Source organism: Rhamphochromis longiceps, linkage group LG6, assembly GCF_057381845.1.
Source record: "Rhamphochromis longiceps isolate RC_006_pf linkage group LG6, R_longiceps_female_GT1.1, whole genome shotgun sequence".
NCBI classification, from domain to species: domain Eukaryota; kingdom Metazoa; phylum Chordata; class Actinopteri; order Cichliformes; family Cichlidae; genus Rhamphochromis; species Rhamphochromis longiceps.
The window spans coordinates 24,446,178-24,463,359 of NC_140562.1; the positions used below are offsets into that span (position 1 = coordinate 24,446,178).

The 17,182-nt window shown below is 46.3% G+C and overlaps 2 protein-coding genes across 2 annotated transcripts; one reads left to right on the forward strand and one right to left on the reverse strand.

The window, feature by feature from the left end:
* Positions 1–7,229: 7,229 nt before the first annotated feature.
* On the forward strand, positions 7,230–8,537 carry LOC146668047 (uncharacterized protein F54H12.2-like). The gene has a single exon (XM_085408818.1). It carries the CDS (start codon positions 7,230–7,232, stop codon positions 8,535–8,537), a length of 1,308 nt encoding a protein of 435 aa, XP_085264944.1.
* A 6,395-nt stretch (positions 8,538–14,932) lies between these two features.
* On the reverse strand, positions 14,933–16,680 carry LOC146668048 (uncharacterized). The gene is made up of 8 exons (XM_085408583.1): positions 16,320–16,680; positions 16,212–16,247; positions 15,955–16,134; positions 15,709–15,825; positions 15,486–15,548; positions 15,340–15,402; positions 15,144–15,251; positions 14,933–15,036 (listed from the first exon to the last, which is right to left on the reverse strand). Exons 1-8 carry the CDS (start codon positions 16,396–16,398, stop codon positions 14,933–14,935), a joined length of 750 nt encoding a protein of 249 aa, XP_085264709.1. The 5' UTR covers positions 16,399–16,680.
* Positions 16,681–17,182: the final 502 nt, after the last annotated feature.

Here is a 17,182-nt window from a genome sequence, read left to right on the forward strand (position 1 = left end):
CAATGGCTTTCTTCTTGCCACTCTTCCATAAAGGCCAACTTTGTGCAGTGCACGACTAATAGTTGTCCTGTGGACAGATTCCCCAACCTGAGCTGTAGATCTCTGCAGCTCGTCCAGAGTCACCATGAGCCTCTTGGCTGCATTTCTGATCAGCGCTCTCCTTGTTCGGCCTGTGAGTTTAGGTGGACGGCCTTGTCTTGGTAGGTTTACAGTTGTGCCATACTCCTTCCATTTCTGAATGATCGCTTGAACAGTGCTCCGTGGGATGTTCAAGGCTTGGGAAATCTTTTTGTAGCCTAAGCCTGCTTTAAATTTCTCAATAACTTTATCCCTGACCTGTCTGGTGTGTTCTTTGGACTTCATGGTGTTGTTGCTCCCAATATTCTCTTAGACAACCTCTGAGGCCGTCACAGAGCAGCTGTATTTGTACTGACATTAAATTACACACAGGTGCACTCTATTTAGTCATTAGCACTCATCAGGCAATGTGTATGGGCAACTGACTGCACTCAGACCAAAGGGGGCTGAATAATTACGCACACCCCACTTTGCAGTTATTTATTTATAAAAAATGTTTGGAATCATGTATGATTTTTGTTCCACTTCTCACGTGTACACCACTTTGTGTTGGTCTTTCACGTGGAATTCCAATAAAATTGATTTATGTTTGTGGCTGTAATGTGACAAAATGTGGGAAAGTTCAAGGGGGCCGAATACTTTTGCAAGCCACTGTATATGATGAAACCATTTGGGGTAATTTAGCCCCAAAACAAAATAACTGCCCTGGGTCTGCCCCGGGGCCTCCGTCACATTTCCAAAACACCTGACCTTGGAGGTACCCAGGAGGTCATAGGCTGGCACCACCCCAGCCAGCTCATATCGAGTGAAGGCATAGGGACTTTAGTCCCAAATGTCTAAACTCCTCATCCTAAGGCCAAGACCAGGCACCCTTCAGAGAGAGCTCATTTCTGCTGTTTGCATTGGCAATATTGTTCCTTTGGTCCCTTGCCACAGCTTGTGACCATAAATGGGAGACAGCATCTGTAGATTCAGCGTCCACACCAGCCTGTTCATCGATCATTTGCTGCACTTCCCCTTCACTTTTGAACAAAACTCCAAGAGCAGCAACTCATTGCTGATCTGGAGTGGGCACGCTACCTTTGTTAAACTGAGAACCATGGCCTCAGACTTGGAGCTGCTAAATTGCATCCCAGCTACTTCACCCTCAACTTCAAATCACCCAAGTGCGACTCAGAGGTCATGGCTTGATGAAATCAACAGAACCACATCATCTGCAAAAAGAAAACTGTGATAAAAATTGGTCTGCTCTGTCTGCCCAGTCTGATTTACCGCAACATGAACCAAGCTCTTCCTGTGGTTGTACAGAGACCAGAAACAACCAAAAACAGCTAAAGCTAATCAGACACAAGAGGCAGTTTGTAGCACACAATTTACCTCATGCTGTGCTAGCATGTGACAGCAGGAGGAAACTGTTGATACTTTCCTGTTGTGATTCAGCAGCAACGGTAACACCTTTTCCCAGCAGATCTTCCAGCAGAGAGTTGAACAGTCACATTAGCAGGTGATGTTTTCCTCACTCCTGGGAGGGTCATCACTGCTCAGGTTGTGGCTTGTAATGTAGCAGAGAGAGATAATACCATACAGCTTATGACAAAATTTGATCCGAAGTGATTGATGGCCCTAATCACGACCTTTTGACCTCCCGCCCCTCCCCCCCCGGAAGCGTGTAATGAGCGTGACGAATCGCATCCGGAGAAGGGGGGTGGGAAACCCCCCGCGTGACGAATCGTATCCTGAGAAAGGGGGGTGAACCCCGGAAGCGCGCCATCTGTTGCTAACCGTGTCGAATCGCATCCTGAGAAAGGAGGGGTGAACCCCCGGAAGAGCGCCATCTGTTGTTGGGAAAAAAAAAGTTTTTAGTGGGAGGGACTGCAGCGAGGGAGGAGAATAAAAACCAGAGAGGAGGAGTCCGTCACAATTTCTAAGTCACACAGACACAAGATGGATTCTTTCCTTCTGCAGCCCTCCAGCGGTCCTGTTTACTTGGACGGTGAAGAAATCTGCTCTCCCGCAGAACCCTCGAGCATGGGCGGCAGCAGCAGCGAGTGGGCCTCGTCGATTATCAGCGATACGCCGGTCTCTGTCTACAGTACCAGACCCGAAGCAACCGCCACTCCGCGGAAAGAAGGAAGAAGTAAGAGCGTCTTCATGTTCCGCAGCCAAATTCCAGCACCGAGAAACTTGCGAGGAGAATGGACTCTGCCTGCTGAGGGTTGTGGAAAGTGGGGCTACATATTCAAATATGAATCAGGGGAGCTCTGGTTTTATCAGTTGAACGAAGGAGAAAGCTTGACGGAATCGAGCAGCATTGTGAAGCTGACTCCCAATGACTGGGCCGTGCTGAAGCTGCTGGTTGCGATGGCTATCGGAGAGGCAAATGAGGATTTTCCCATTCCTGAAGAGGAAGATGTTGCCGCTAAAAGACCCCGGAGAGAGGTAGATTCTCCTCCCCCTCCTCCTCCTTCTGGCTTCGGTGATGAAGAAGAGCATGATGCTGCTGATGATGAGAATGATGAAAAAGATCCTCCTTCCCCTCCTTCTGTCTCCTCTGATGAAAAAGAGGATACTGACCCTGCTGTTGAGAATGATGAGGATAAAGAAAAGACCCCCTCTGTAGAGGATGTTTCCTCCCCTGATGAATCAGCTGTTGAATCAGCTGATGATGATGATGATGATGATCATCCTCTCTACACAGTTACAGAAGAAGAAGAAGAAGAAGAAGATGAGCCCCCAGCTCCAGAAATAAAAGAGGAGAAAGCAGCTCCTGAGAATAAAGAAAACATTCCCCCAGCTCCAGAAATAAAAGAGGAGAAAGCAGCCGCTGAGAATAAAGAAAACATTCCCCCGGCTCCAGAAATAAAAGAGGAGAAAGCAGCCGCTGAGAATAAAGAAAACATTCCCCCGGCTCCAGAAAAAGCTACGGAAGAAGAAATAGAAGCTATTCCCCCTCCCCCGCCGCGGAACGGAGGCATACGCTTCAATGATGAGCAACTGATCAAGACTAAAACAATCTTGTCAACCGTCTGGTCTTCAGGAACCACAGCCACGGGGAGATGGAGAATGAGAGCCAGCCTGCGTTCGACGGATGAATCTGATGCGCCTGACATTTTTGTCATGGAGAAATTCAACCCCGACTGCGGATTATTTCGCAGCATGATGGTTATACCAGCCAAAGAGTGGGTCGTAAGAATGCTGCAAGTGAGGAAGGATATTACAATTCTTTTTCAAACTTGCCGCTGCTGGAGGGATGCTGTAGGAGTAAGGAAATGTCTCAGCTTCTGAAAATCCCCGCCCCTCCCGGACCACGCCCCCCTTCCTTCTGTTTTAAAAGTCCGATCAAAAAGCCTTTTTTAGCTCAGAGAGAGAGATGGACTCTGCACCCCTGCTTCGCGATGAGGAGACCAGCTCCACCGATTGTTTTTCTGACGAGGGCGAGCTGGTACCCAACACTCCCGGTTACTACGGGCCTCTGAAGCGCCAGAGGCGGCAGCGGCAGCAGCATACCGACGAGATGGACGGCTGGGCGTCTTCTTTATTCATCGACACTGTGAAAACGGCTGTGTATCATCTGGTCAACTTGGTGATAAACAAGCACCGCACCGACGAATGTAATGGCTGTAAGATAGACCATCCCAGCCAGAGACAACACGAGTGCCTGCAAATTCTGGAGGATGATTTTTATTCCGACAACTATTATAACATCAGAAAGAAACTGCTCACTCCTCGCTTTGTCCCTTCCATTCAACGTCTGCTGATTGCCCGCAACATCAAGACTGAGGACGTTAAAGTTGGGATGGTTGCGGAGACTCTGCTTCATGAGCTGAAATCGGTGAGGAAAGTCTTTGACGCCATCACAGACGCTTATGACAATTTGGTGGGGCAAGACGTGGTCAAAATCGGGGAACTCCGTTTGGTTACGGAGTTTTACAAAGGTTGCTGATTCTTATCCTGCATGCTTCCTATATTTAACCTTGTTTTTTAAATCATGTATTCTGTTTCTTTTTAAAAAAAAAAACAAAAAAACAAAATCCTACCTCATTTTTAATCATGTATTCTGTTTTTTAAAATCCTACCTCATTTTTTAATCGTGTATGCTTTAAAAAAAAGTATCCTGTTTGTTTGTAACCTTTTAACATGTTTACCTCATGTTTTTAAAAAAAAGAAAAAAAGAGTTTTTGTAACCGTTTGACTCTATAACTGTGTTTTATCTCAGGGTTTTGAATAAAAGTGTATTCTGTTTCTTTTTAAAAAACAAAAAACTACCTCGTTTTTTAATTCTGCTTTATTTTAATCATGTATTCTGTTTCTTTTAAAAAAAAAAAAAAAACTACCTCGTTTTTTAATCATGTATTCTGTTTTTTAAAATCCTACCTCATTTTTTAATCGTGTATGCTTTAAAAAAAAAAGTATCCTGTTTGTTTGTAACCTTTTAACATGTTTACCTCATGTTTTTAAAAAAAGAAAGAGTTTTTGTATTCTATAACTGTGTTTTATCTCAGGGTTTTGAATAAAAGTGTATTCCTGTTTTTTTTTGTAACTTACTTGTATTCCTGTTTGTATTCTATAAGTGTGTTTTATCTCAGGGTTTTTGAATAAAAATGTATTCCTGTTTTTTGCATGTTAAACCCTCTGGTTTTGAATAAAAAATATTTAAAAAGCATTCATCTCTGGTTTTTGAATAATGTATTCCTGTTTTCTGCACATTAAGCCCTCTGGTTTCGAAAAAAAAATAATAATAAAAAACATTCATCTCTGGTTTTTGAATAAAATAATAAAAGCCGACTCCTGCGACGTTATAACGCAGCCGAGCTTTTTATCAGAAGACGAGATGGCCGAGAAAAGTGAGATGAAAAAAGTGTATTACGACCCGCATCACCCAGGTAGTTTCAGAGGAGTAAATAGACTCCGACGTGCTTTAGAAGATGAAACTGGTAAAAAAGTTGATATCCGCAAGGTGCAGAATTTTTTATCCGAGCAGGACGCCTATACTCTGCACAAGCCGGCGCGAGTAAGATTTAAGAGAAATAGAGTGTTTGTGACCAAACCCCTGAAGCAGCTTCAGGCCGACCTGTGCGACATGAGACAGCTGTCTGAATACAACGACGGATTCAATTATTTATTAACCGTCATAGACGTATTTTCAAAAAAGGCTTACGCCCGCCCCCTGAAAAAGAAGACGGGTTCGGAAGTGACTGAAGCTTTCGAATCTGTGTTGAGAGAGAGTGAAATACCGGAAAATTTACAGACCGATGCGGGAAAAGAGTTTTTCAACAAGAGTTTTCAAGCTCTGATGAAAAATCACAGCATCTCCCATTTTGCTACCGCCAGCGACCTAAAGGCCTCGGTGGTGGAGAGATTTAACCGCACCCTGAAAACGAGGATGTGGAGATATTTCACCGCGCACAATACCAGACGCTATCTGGAGGTGTTGCCCGACCTGTTAGAAGGATATAACCGCAGTTATCACAGCAGCATTAAAATGGCACCTGCCGAGGTGCGCCCCGAGAACGCGGATCAGGTGTTTCGCAACTTGTATGGAAAGACACCCGCCCGTCCTAAAATAAAGTTGAAATTTAAGAGGGCTGATCTGGTGAGGATATCCAAATTGAGAGGAGTATTTGATAAAAAATACGAACAGAGTTTCACGGACGAAATCTTTACTGTGATCCGGGTCCTTCACCGATCGCCCCCCGTCTATAAGCTACAAGATTATGACGGGGACCCTATTGAAGGGTCGTTTTATGAGCCCGAGCTGCAGAAAGTGAAACTGACCGAGGACAAAGCGTTTCATGTGGAGAAGATTTTAAAGCGGCGCACAGTCAGAGGGGAAAAACAGGTTTTTGTCAAGTGGAAAAACTGGCCGGATAAATTCAACAGCTGGGTGAAAGCCTCGGAAGTGGTAGGCGTATAAAAAAAGAGACCCCTCGCATCATTCGGCTCATTTTTTAAAATTCATCATGGAGTCCGAAGGGTTTTACGTGACCCTGCCTTCCAACGCCAGCAAGGGTTTATTTAAAGATAACGCCAGCGGCTGCTACACGGTGGATCTGGCCAAACCCCTCGAGCTGACCGGAGAATGGAGCGTGGGCTTATGCGAATTCATTTATCCGCGCACATGGTACAATCTACCGCCGGACGCCTCCTACTTGGAGCTGATGCGGACGACGGAGGAAGATCAACCCCTGGTGATTTTAAAATTCGGCAGGGGAGGTCATTACGGACGCGTTAAAGATCTATTGGATCACCTGGTGCCGGCGATCCAAAAGTACGACCCGTCCTTCGAGGCTTCATTCAACAACATCACCAAACGTCTGGATGTCAAAGGAGTCGGGAGCCATAAAATAAAGGTCTTCCCTCCTCTGGCTTACATGCTGGGATTGAAAACGAACGAGTGGTGGACTCTGTCGAAGCGCTCTACTCCGTATCCGTGCGATATGAACGCGGGCGTATATAACCTGTTTCTCTACACCGACATCGTTCAGTACCAGCCGGTCGGTGACAGTTACTCACCGTTGCTCAGCGTCCTTAACGTGAAAGGCGATTACGGAGACGTGATCAGCATCAGACATAATACGGTCCATTACTTGCGCGTATCTAAAAAATACATTAAAACCATACGCGTAGAAATTAAAACGGACCGCGACAGATTCGTGGATTTTGTTTACGGGAAAACGATAGTCAAGCTGCACTTTAAACCGGCTTGAGAATGGCGGCGCGTCTCCCGCAGGACCCCCACCGTTTTGTGAGGTATTATGAGGGGCAGGTGGGAGGTTCCCTTCCGGGTTTTTACGGAGCGCCCGTGATGTACGGCAGAGGGATAGGATCCATCTTCTCCAGACTGTTTCGTTTCGTGTCTCCTCTCTTCAAATCCGGGTTCGCCGTAGCTAAACCTCACCTGAAAACGGCCGCAACCAATATCGCTACAGACGCTGTGAAAAGAGTGATGGGTAAGCTGACAGAGCCTCGCCAGGAGGGGGCGGGGGGTATGATGGTCCTCTCCCGCAGGAAGAGGAAACGCCCTCCGGGCGAGCGGATTAAAAATAAAAGCGTCGGAGTAAAAAGTAAATCAGTTAAGGCTGGCAGTGGGAAGAGAAGGAAGCCCCAGAGGAGCTCGGACATATTTTAGAAGAAAATAAATAAATAAAAAAATGTCTCTCTTACACAAGAAATCTGCCGAATGCACCCTTGCCGAACTGGATCTATTTTCGGCTCCCATGACCCAGCTATCCATAGAGGATAAAAAATATCAAGAATGTCAGCCCCTCTCTGCTTTGAACGACAACTCACCCATTGAATTTTTCATCCCCGGAGACGGGGAAAAGTATCTCGATCTGAACGACACCATGCTCCATCTGAGAGTGAAAATTACGGAAAAGGACGGGAGCAACATCCCACCCGATGCAGGGGTAGCCCTCATCAATTATCCTCTCAACACAATTTTCAGTCAGTGCGACGTTATTCTGGGGGATCGATTGATTTCGCAGTCCAGCGCCACCCACCCTTACAGGGCCATGATCGAGACGCTGCTCAACTTTTCAGAAGACACTCTAAAGAGTCAATTCAGCGCCGGTCTGTTTTACAAAGACACTGCCGGAGACATGGATTCTATAGTTATAAGCAACGGGCCGAACAAAGGGATAAAACAGAGAGCCGTTTTCACGGCCGAGTCGCGAGAAGTGGACCTGCTGGGTCCCCTCCACGCAGATATTTTCTTCTGCGAGAGGCTCCTGCTGAACTCTGTGGATTTGAGAATTAAATTGATACGCAACAGCGATGCCTTCAGTCTGATGGGAACTCGGGATTCGCAGTTTGCTCTGAAAATAACTTCGGCCTCTCTGTTTGTTAAAAAGGTCACGGTCTCGCCGGCCGTCAGGCTGGGGCACGCCGCGGCCCTGATGAAAGGAAACGCCCTCTATCCTCTTTCGCGCGTTTCTGTGAAAACCTACTCCATCCCTGAAAATTCCAGGATCTGCAACCAAGAGAATCTCTTTCTGGGAGCCATGCCCAAATACGTGGTCCTGGGCATGGTTCATCACGACGCCTTCACCGGGAGGAGGGATCTGTCGCCTTTCAACTTTAGACACAACGATGTGGAGTATCTGGCGTTGTGTCAGGACGGCAGGCAGGTGCCCGCCAAAGCTTTCCAGCCACAGTTTGACCGCGGAAATTCGGTCAGGGAGTTTTATCACATGTTTTCCGCCACGGGGAGACACCTCAAAGATTTACCTCTGAGCATCGACCGCCGGGAATTTAATGAAGGGTACGCCCTTTTTGCCTTTAATCTGGAACCCAGCGAGGATGCTGACGCCCTGTCTCCCGTCTCCAACGGGAATTTGAGGCTGGAGATGAGATTCAGAGTTCCTCTGCCTCAGACCACAACTCTCATAGTGTACGCCTGCTACGACTCAATTTTGGAGATTGACTCTAAAAGACAGGTGCTGGTGGATTATTACTAAAAAAAATATATACATGGATAACCTTCAGCTGGAGCACATTCTACATCGCGCCTTAGGAGACGCTTTCTGCGGGGTTTGGGCCTCGGACCAGCTGGCCTTTTTGAGGCGCGACTTTAAACCCCCCGCCTACTTTATAGTAAACACTCACCCCTCGCACTTGAGGGGAGAACACTGGCTGACTCTGGAAAAGGACGGCTCCTCCACTTTTTTTGACTCTTACGGATTCCCTCCCGACTTTGCTCACTATCCCTCGGTCATCTCAGAGTTTCTGGAAGGCCGCTCTGACAAAATACTCTATCACGATCGTCAACTTCAGCACCCTATGTCTGTCGTTTGCGGGCAACATTGCATTTTTTATCTATGTCACAAGGCTCAGGGGTTATCCGTCGGTAAAATACTTTCTCTGTACTATAACGATGTGTTTAAAAATGATGATATGGTGTCTGACTTTCTGAAAGGACGCTGCCCCGCTCGCTCTCGCAGAGGTCATCACGGGGCGTGCTCCTTACAAAAGTTTAAAGATGTGTGTATCGAATAAAGAAACGTAAACAAAAAAAAGTTTGTTGCAGCGTTTTTTATTTCATTTGTAAACAAAAAACATTTGATTTTACATAGAGGTCCAGGTCGGGGAAAGCGTTATTTTGACTCGAGAAGGTTTTCTCCCCCTTCGCGCAGGTGTCTGTCCTCCCTCCTCCTCCTCCACAGATTTAAGACGCGCATACTGGTCGCGAGCTCTACGGTTATGTATTGAGGATGAGGGTATGTTTGTTTCGACCAAAGTAGTTAAAAATGCGTTCCATCCTTTCGGTCGCGTTTGGTTTTTACTTTTAAAAGAGAGGGAGAGGTTTTTAAATAGATCGATCATGTGCGAACCCCGCACCGCATCCCCCTTGTAAACAAATTCACCCCTCTTTGTCCATCCTCCTCCACCCTCAGGTAATTTCTGCATAATGTAGCGGGCGTTTTTGCGATCTCGAGGGGGTAAGGATTTTAATACTTATTCCATCATTTCATCATCCTCCTCTCTGGGCCGCTGCACTTGTTGCTGCACCTGCTGATGCACCTGCTGCTGCACCTGCTGCTGCGCCTCCTCTGGCGGGAGGTGGAAAGTCACCCTACTCTCCTCGTCCCGGTCCTGTTTAGAGAGTGTGAGATATCTCCGCAGCAGAGACTCGTATCTTTTGATTTTTTCGTACGAATTTAGCCGCGGATCCTCCAGTATGGCTTTCATCTTTTCGTCCAAATCGTCTTTGGCAGTTTCTCTGACGGTAGGCTCGGTGGGTCGGGTCAGTTTTTTCAACTCGTGAGAGGGAACGAGAATCATTTTTTTAAACATCTCAGCGTTTTTGAAATATTCCTCCCAGCAGGTTCCCCAGAATGGGTACGGCTGCGGACAACAGAGGGAAAAGAAACCCGCCCGTTTGTTTCTTTAAAACTTGACGCTTACGGTTTAAACTCGTTTTCTTGTCGGCCAGCAGCCTGATGATCTTTTTCTGGCGTTTCAGTTTTTGGTATTGAGGAGCGGAAAGAGGTATGTTTCCCCTTAAAAGATTTAAAGCTATCTCGCACAGCGCCTGGAGGAAATCCGGGGAGCTGTGAGTGAGAATGTCTTTGCGTTTCTGCGGCGACGCGTGGTACAGAGCTTGCAGTAAGACTGCGTTTCTTTTTATACGCTGAGACATGGCTACTTAGGTTTAGGCAGGTAAATGACGGGGTACTGCCCCGGAAGCAGACCGGCACGCACTCTGTAGCGTTCTGGGCACGAGGGAGTGAGATCGAGGATTAAATACCCGTGGGGCTCCTCGGTGGCGTCTTTGAAACTGTCTGAGAAAAATGTTTTTTGCGAAGGGAAAATCTGACGGGCCAAAATCTCAATCTGCAGCTTGTCTCTGGGGTTTTTAAACAACACCATATAATTGGAGTTTAAGCTGATGGTGCGGCTGTATTTACCCTGATGGAAAACATTCTGGGTCAGCATCATGACCGAGACGTTTTTATGGTGGCGGTATTGAGTGAAAATTTTAACCACTTCCTGGTGATCCGAGGCCTGAAAGATGACGTCATCCAGCACCACCAGAACGTCTCGGAAATCTTCAAAAGAATCAGGCAACCCCTCGACAAATTTAATGTTTTTATTGGTCTTTGAAAGCTCCTCGTACATGGGTTGAAAAGAAGTATAAATCCACACAATATTCGCGGGCACAGTATCCATGACGCGTTCACAGTTTTCCAAAACACACTTTACAAAATGAGTTTTCCCACACCCGCTAGGACCCACAACTAGACAGGAAAAAGGCACTTTCAGTCTGTGATCAAAATCAGTTTCCTCCATTTTTTTTTTTTTTTTTAGAAGAAAACTAAAACAAAAACACTAGTACCCGAAAGGCAGAGTTGTGCCGTCTGGAAAGAGACGTCTCTTGTCGTAAACCACGCGAAACTTTTTCTGAAATGTTCTGTTTTTGAGCACAAAGCCTCTCTTATCCCTCTGAATACCGTTCTGAGGGGTCTCGAGCTCCGCCTCTTTCATACCAGAAAGGTAACTTTCCACCAACCCGCTCATACTGTCGAAATTGACACGTTCGCAACATTCTCTCGTCTGCGTTATTCCTTTCATTTTTACCACCAGTTTCTTTTTGTTTCTGGTCCGGTAGGCGTAACTCTTTGGACCCGCGGAGACAAATTCCTGGATGGTGTCCCCGTCTAATTCGTCCGTGAGATCCCCTAGATAGTTGCCCAGCTCTAAAGGTTCCTCCCCATCTTTCACTACGTAGATCAGAGAGTCGGTGTCGGTGTACAGAACGCTGCGCTGCAATTTTTCTAAATACTCGTAGAGTTTTAGACGGGCGTAGGCTGTGGTGAAAGCGGCTATGAAAACATTATTGGTAGCGCCGGGAGGTATCACGCACCGCTCGTTATAGCTCCACTGAATTAAAGCCACTTCCTGTTTTTTGGTCTTTAAAAAAGAGACGTGTTTAAAGACGTACTGTCCTGAAAAGACGTAGTTAAAAAACTGACTCGGCTTTCTGACCAGAGTGGTCTGAGTCAGGTTGGTTCTCTGAGCAAACTTTCCCCAGAAACTGTTGAGACACAATTTCGAAACTTGTCTTTTGGCCGGATTCACCTCTATTTTTGACGGGTCTAAACGTATGCCCTGATGCCTGTGGTACTCTTCCACGTATTTGTTCCTCTCACCTCGTCGCGAGCTTCCGGAGGATAACCGGAGGCTTCCTGTTTGCCTTTGAGAAAAGTGTTAATATAACCGGCGAAAATATCGCTACTGCGATTATCAAAGTGCCAGACCTCTGTGATTCTAGCCACTCTGTAACCTAATTCTAAGGCTTTGTTAAACTCGACGGTGACCCAGACCCCGGTGAGAGCTCTGGCCTCGTCGTCGTGAAGGCACGGATCGCTTTGTTGATTAGTCTCGGCGCAGGTGCGACAGAGGGAGAATATTAATTTACCTCCGGGGGTTTTGTACGGTACAACGGGGAAATAGAGCCCGCGCGGCGGGTGGCTCTGATCAGCCCGAAATAACTGCGAGGGTCTGCAAAATTCTCTCTGATGATTTGGGGGTGATGCAGAGGGTAAGCGCGCTTGGCGTTGACGTAAGGGTACAGGGATGTGACGTCTACGTAATACACATTTTCTCCTGGTGAGGCGCTGTAACGCAGCCTCAAGGCCGAAGTGCGGCCTCCGTAAAGTCCCGAGCGAGGAGACAGAGGTTCCGGGACTTCGTAGCTCCGCATAAAATTTATAACCTCCTCGTTCGATTTTTTCATCTTGTTCCATTCGTGCTCCCACAGAGTGACCGTGCGGACTCTGTAAACGTTTCTCAGCTCCCGGAGCCTCGCCTCAGCTGAGGCGTGTAGGTCCCCGTAAGGAGCGCGGGTCAAAGGGCAGATTTCCTCAGGCCTGTAGCATTTTGGACAGCCGTGATAAAAGCATCCCAGAAATTCCCACACCCACTTTTCCCCGTTAATCAGCGCGTATCCGTCGACAAAGTACGGGCCTATTTTTTTCTCCCCACCGGTTGTGAGAGCGTGTTGAACGGGAATTTTCTGAGAGTGAGCTACCCACTCCAGCCACTGAATGGACGCGTGCGAATAGGCTCTGAACCTACGCCCGTAGTTGTCGGGCGAGGGAATGGCCAGACTGTTTTCGGGTAGGAAATTGGTGAGAAACACTTTCATGCAGGCTGAAGCTATAGTGATGCAGCTGAAAGGGTCTACTTTAGTTTCGCCTATAAACCCGTCTCTGAACTTTACGCACGCCTCTCTCAGGATATTAACGTCGTTTCGGCAGTAATACAGGGACTCTTTTTCAAAGTTAAACACTCCCCGGGAGGCCTCGCAGTGCCAACGCAAAAACTCAGCCCGTTCGGGGAGTGACATGCGCTCCACCCCGTAATCTGAAGGAGGAGGATACGGACCCGAGTATTTTAATCGGTCCCGCGAGCTGAATTTGTGAGGAAAAAATCCCTTGGATTTGTCCTCGAAGCCTAAAGCTTTGGGCATAGCGCTGAGACGCATGGTGAGAAAAGAAAGCGAGTCTATGAATTTGAGAAGGAAATCGGATTCTGTGAAACATATAATTTTACTGCCTTGCATGATGAGAGAGGGTGTCATCCCACCCCCCACCAGGTGACTTAGAATTAAATAGCTGTCAAACCCTTTCGCGTTGTGCGCAACGAACGTGGTCTCTCTATATCTTTTCCTTCTGTATCTTTGGAGAAACTTTTCAACACAGTCTACACCGTAAGCGTGCCACTCTTCTCCTTCTAGAGATTTTGTGCACACTAGGTAAGGGACGTGCGCCCCCTCCCTGTCTGGGAAGGTTTCAAAGTCATAAAAGATTATGGAAGCGTTATCAGAGTTTTCATGTTTCAAAGGTTGGATGTAACACAGGTGTTGATCGTTGTCGGGAGGAAGCTCCGCGCGACAGATTTTACATCTGGCGGCTGTGCACCTGTGCTTTCCGCGACGGGAGAGGAACTTGCAGTCCGGACATTTATACAATCGTTGACAAACGCTGAGGTCTGAACCGGAGTGAATTCTAGGTTGTTTGTGCTTTAAATAACACGCGCGTGTGCGACATGATCTGTTACAATCCGTACAGATTACAGAGTCCAGAAAGTGAGAGGGGCATGCGGGGTCAAAACAGAGGTTGCAGCGGTTTTGACAAAAGTGTTCCTCTCTTTTATAATACCCGCGGTGACATTCTTCACAAATGTACTGAATTCCTAAAAATGTTTTTAGATTTTTTATTCCGTAATAGTGATGGTGGAATAAGAATAAGTACAGCGGGTGAGGCGTGTTCGGGTAGTCTGTTTCGATTAATGAAAGAGTTCTGTCCTCGGGCGGGCGGTAAAACACGACGATTTTACGTTTTAGTATTTGTTCGAATTTACCTATGTCGGTGAGAGTTACCTGAGTGCGATCGCTCAACCCCGCTAAACGCTGCAGCTCTCTGCCGCGTTCCAGGGCCTGTTTATCTGTGAAATGAGGTTGAGTGAGGTGAATCAGGTTGATGGCAAAACACAGATTATCGTTTTTGTTTTTTACCACGTACAGACAGCGACGCTTTTTGACTAGAATTTCATCATCTAACATTTTGTGAATTTTTTTACGCGGGTCATTACTGCCACCGCCTCTAGGATTTCTAATTACTTGCACAACAATTTCTAGGGGAGAGCCTGCGACGATCGCTCCGTTTGATTGTATCAGCCTGGCTAGCAGGTCCTCAAAAACCGGTACAATGTTTTCAGCGCTTTCGTCATCGACGTTAAAAACAGAGTGATTTCGCGCGTGCTCGCTGATGATCTCCAGTTGAACCCGGTCGTTACGACTAACTTCCGGTCTGACCCTATCCGCTAGATCTACAAAATTATCCCTGACGTCGAGGTAAAATTGAGCGAGGTCGCTCGCTTCATCCGGAGAGGGAATGTTAAATACTCGCCTTATTTCGAAATTATTAAAATGTTCGCGGCGAGTCACCGCATCGTTCTGTACCCGAGATCCTCCTCCTCCTTGTTGATGCTCCGCAGGCCGGTCCTCCTCCTCCCTGGGCTGCTGATGATGATGCTGCTGCACCTGCTGCTCCCCCTGCTGCTGGTCGTAGAGCTGAAGAGCATTTTCTATCGGCTGCAGAGGGTCAAAGTTCAGTAGACCGGCAAGCCGTTCGTTTTCAATGTTTTGAAGGAGGACCTGCAATGCGTTTTCTAAAGGTTGTAGTGGGTCGTTTGGTGGTGGGGCTATATTGTTTTCTAAAGGTGGGGCTAAATGTTCATCGTTTCTGTTTAATTCTGCCACGGCTTCCAACAAAGCCTCAGGAATGCTGTGTTCTTCCGACATGATTTTCTTTATTTCTTAATTCACAGACTTTTACATGCTTTTACTTTACAGGTCCTTGTGTCTGTATATCGATGCATATGTGCGAACTGTTATGGCGTACATGAAAGCGAGGTTTTCAAGGATTCTCTTCTTATGAAGCATCCGTCGAGCTGTAAGAAAAGACGGACAGAATGTATTTTTAAACCTTACATTTTTTATTTTTATTTTTATAGAGCAGAGAAGTTTAATAGGATCGATTCATCCCCCCGTCAATTACCTCTCGGTCTCCTGAGAGGAGCTCTCAGTCTCCTAAGAGGAGGAGATCTGGACGGTTCCTCCTCCTCCTCAGCCTGATTTTCTTCCGCCTGATTTTCTGTATCGGTCTCTGTCGGGGGGGGGAATAAAACAGAAGAGATTTAAGAAAACAATCTCCTCCTTCCTATCTTTTGAGAATGAAAAAACGTTTTATTTACCTCGCTCCTCCGCGCGATTGTCTGTAGCGGCGGGGGTTTGTATAGATATATCTGCAATCTCGGCTGCCGAGAAATAAAACAGAAGAGATTTAAGAAAACAACCTCCTCCTTCCTATTTTTCGAGAATGAAAAAACTTTTTATTTACCTCGCTCCTCCGCGCGATTGTCTGTAGCGGCGGGGGTTTGTATAGATATATCTGCAATCTCGGCTGCTGAGAAATAAAACAAAAAGAGAAAGATTTAATAAATAAAAACTTTCTAGCACGCTTTATACCACTCCAAGTCGGGAGGGGCGGTATAGCACACTCGGATTACTCCGCCACATCCTGATATTTATCGAAATGACGGATATTGCATCATATTGTTTACCTTTTGGTTTAAAAGGTATTTTCCTGCAGTTCTCCCGGTATGCGTTGACGAAAATAACGTCGTCGTCTTCTTCTTCTTCTTTTCGCTGCGGCGGGGTCTGTATATTCTCGATTACCTCTGTCGAGAAATAAAGCAAAACTTTTTAAAAATCTGCTCCGGGTCGGGAGGGGCGGTATAGCACACTCGGATTACTCCGTCACATCCTGTTATTCAACAAAATGGCGGATAATGCATCATATTGTTTACCTTCGATTTTAAAACTTTTTTCTCCGCGGTTCTCCCGGTATGCGGAGACGAAAATAGTGCCGTCTTCTCGTTCTTCTCTTCGACGCGGCGGTAGCGGAGGTTCTGTGGGGGATATGGCTTCTAATTCGCCGCGGAAAACGGCCAGATTTCTGCTGTTACTCACTGCATTATCGATTGTTTCTGTAAGTATCAGAGCATGGTTAAATCAAGTCTATCTAAACTTATTTAAAAAATGGTATATACTTATTTAAACGTACCGTAGTCCACTTGCGTGAAATCATTGATGTAGAAATCTAAAAGAAAGTAATCAAATTATTGACATCTCTGTTGATATATAATTTAAAGTCGTAAAGAAAAAAACTTACCGGGGTGAGGTATGAACAGTTCTGGCGAGATGGCTCTGGCGCTCTGATCGGCGGCGTTGTTTGAACGGAATGCTGACATAATATTCACGGATTCTTCCTCGCGATTGGTAGAACTGTCACAGTAGGGGCTGAGCAGATAGCGACTCCCCTCCCGTTTCTTCTCTCATTTTATCCTAGTCTAGCGAAGCATCTGTTTTTCGCATCTTTCTCTTGACAATACCGATAGTTAGAGAGGGTTGTTTGTTTGTTTTTTGATTGCCTTCTTGCGAACGCCGTCTGTTTTCCACATTCTGCAACGGTAAAATATGACTTTGAGACGGGTATTTGTTTTACCAAATGGACAATTGCTGTCTGACCTTGTTCTTGCTGTTGACAAAACTCGCCTCATGGTTGACTCTTTCCCACAGAGGGGGGTGCTTTAATAAACTTATTCGAATATGAGCTTTTTTCCACTAAGACTAGTTTTATGGGGAGATGTAAGAAACCGGGTTACAAGCAATGATAATATCGGATGTTGACTCCTCAGCGTCATCATTTTCTATCTATTGAGAAAACTTATTGTTAAAGTATTGAAGAAAAAAACTCCTCCTTGGCCCGCGGGGTGTGTGTGTGTGTGTGTGTGTGTGTGTGCCTTCTTGCGAACGCCGTCTGTTTTTCCGCATTCTGCAACGGTAAAATACGACTTTGAGACGGATATTTGTTTTACCAAATGGACAATTGCTGTTGACAAAACTCTCCTCATGGTTGACTCTTTCCCACAGAGGGGGGTGCTTTAATAAACTTATTCGAATATGAGCTTTTTTCCACGCTAAGACTTGTTTTATGGGGAGATGTAAGAAACCGGGTTACAAGCAATGATAATA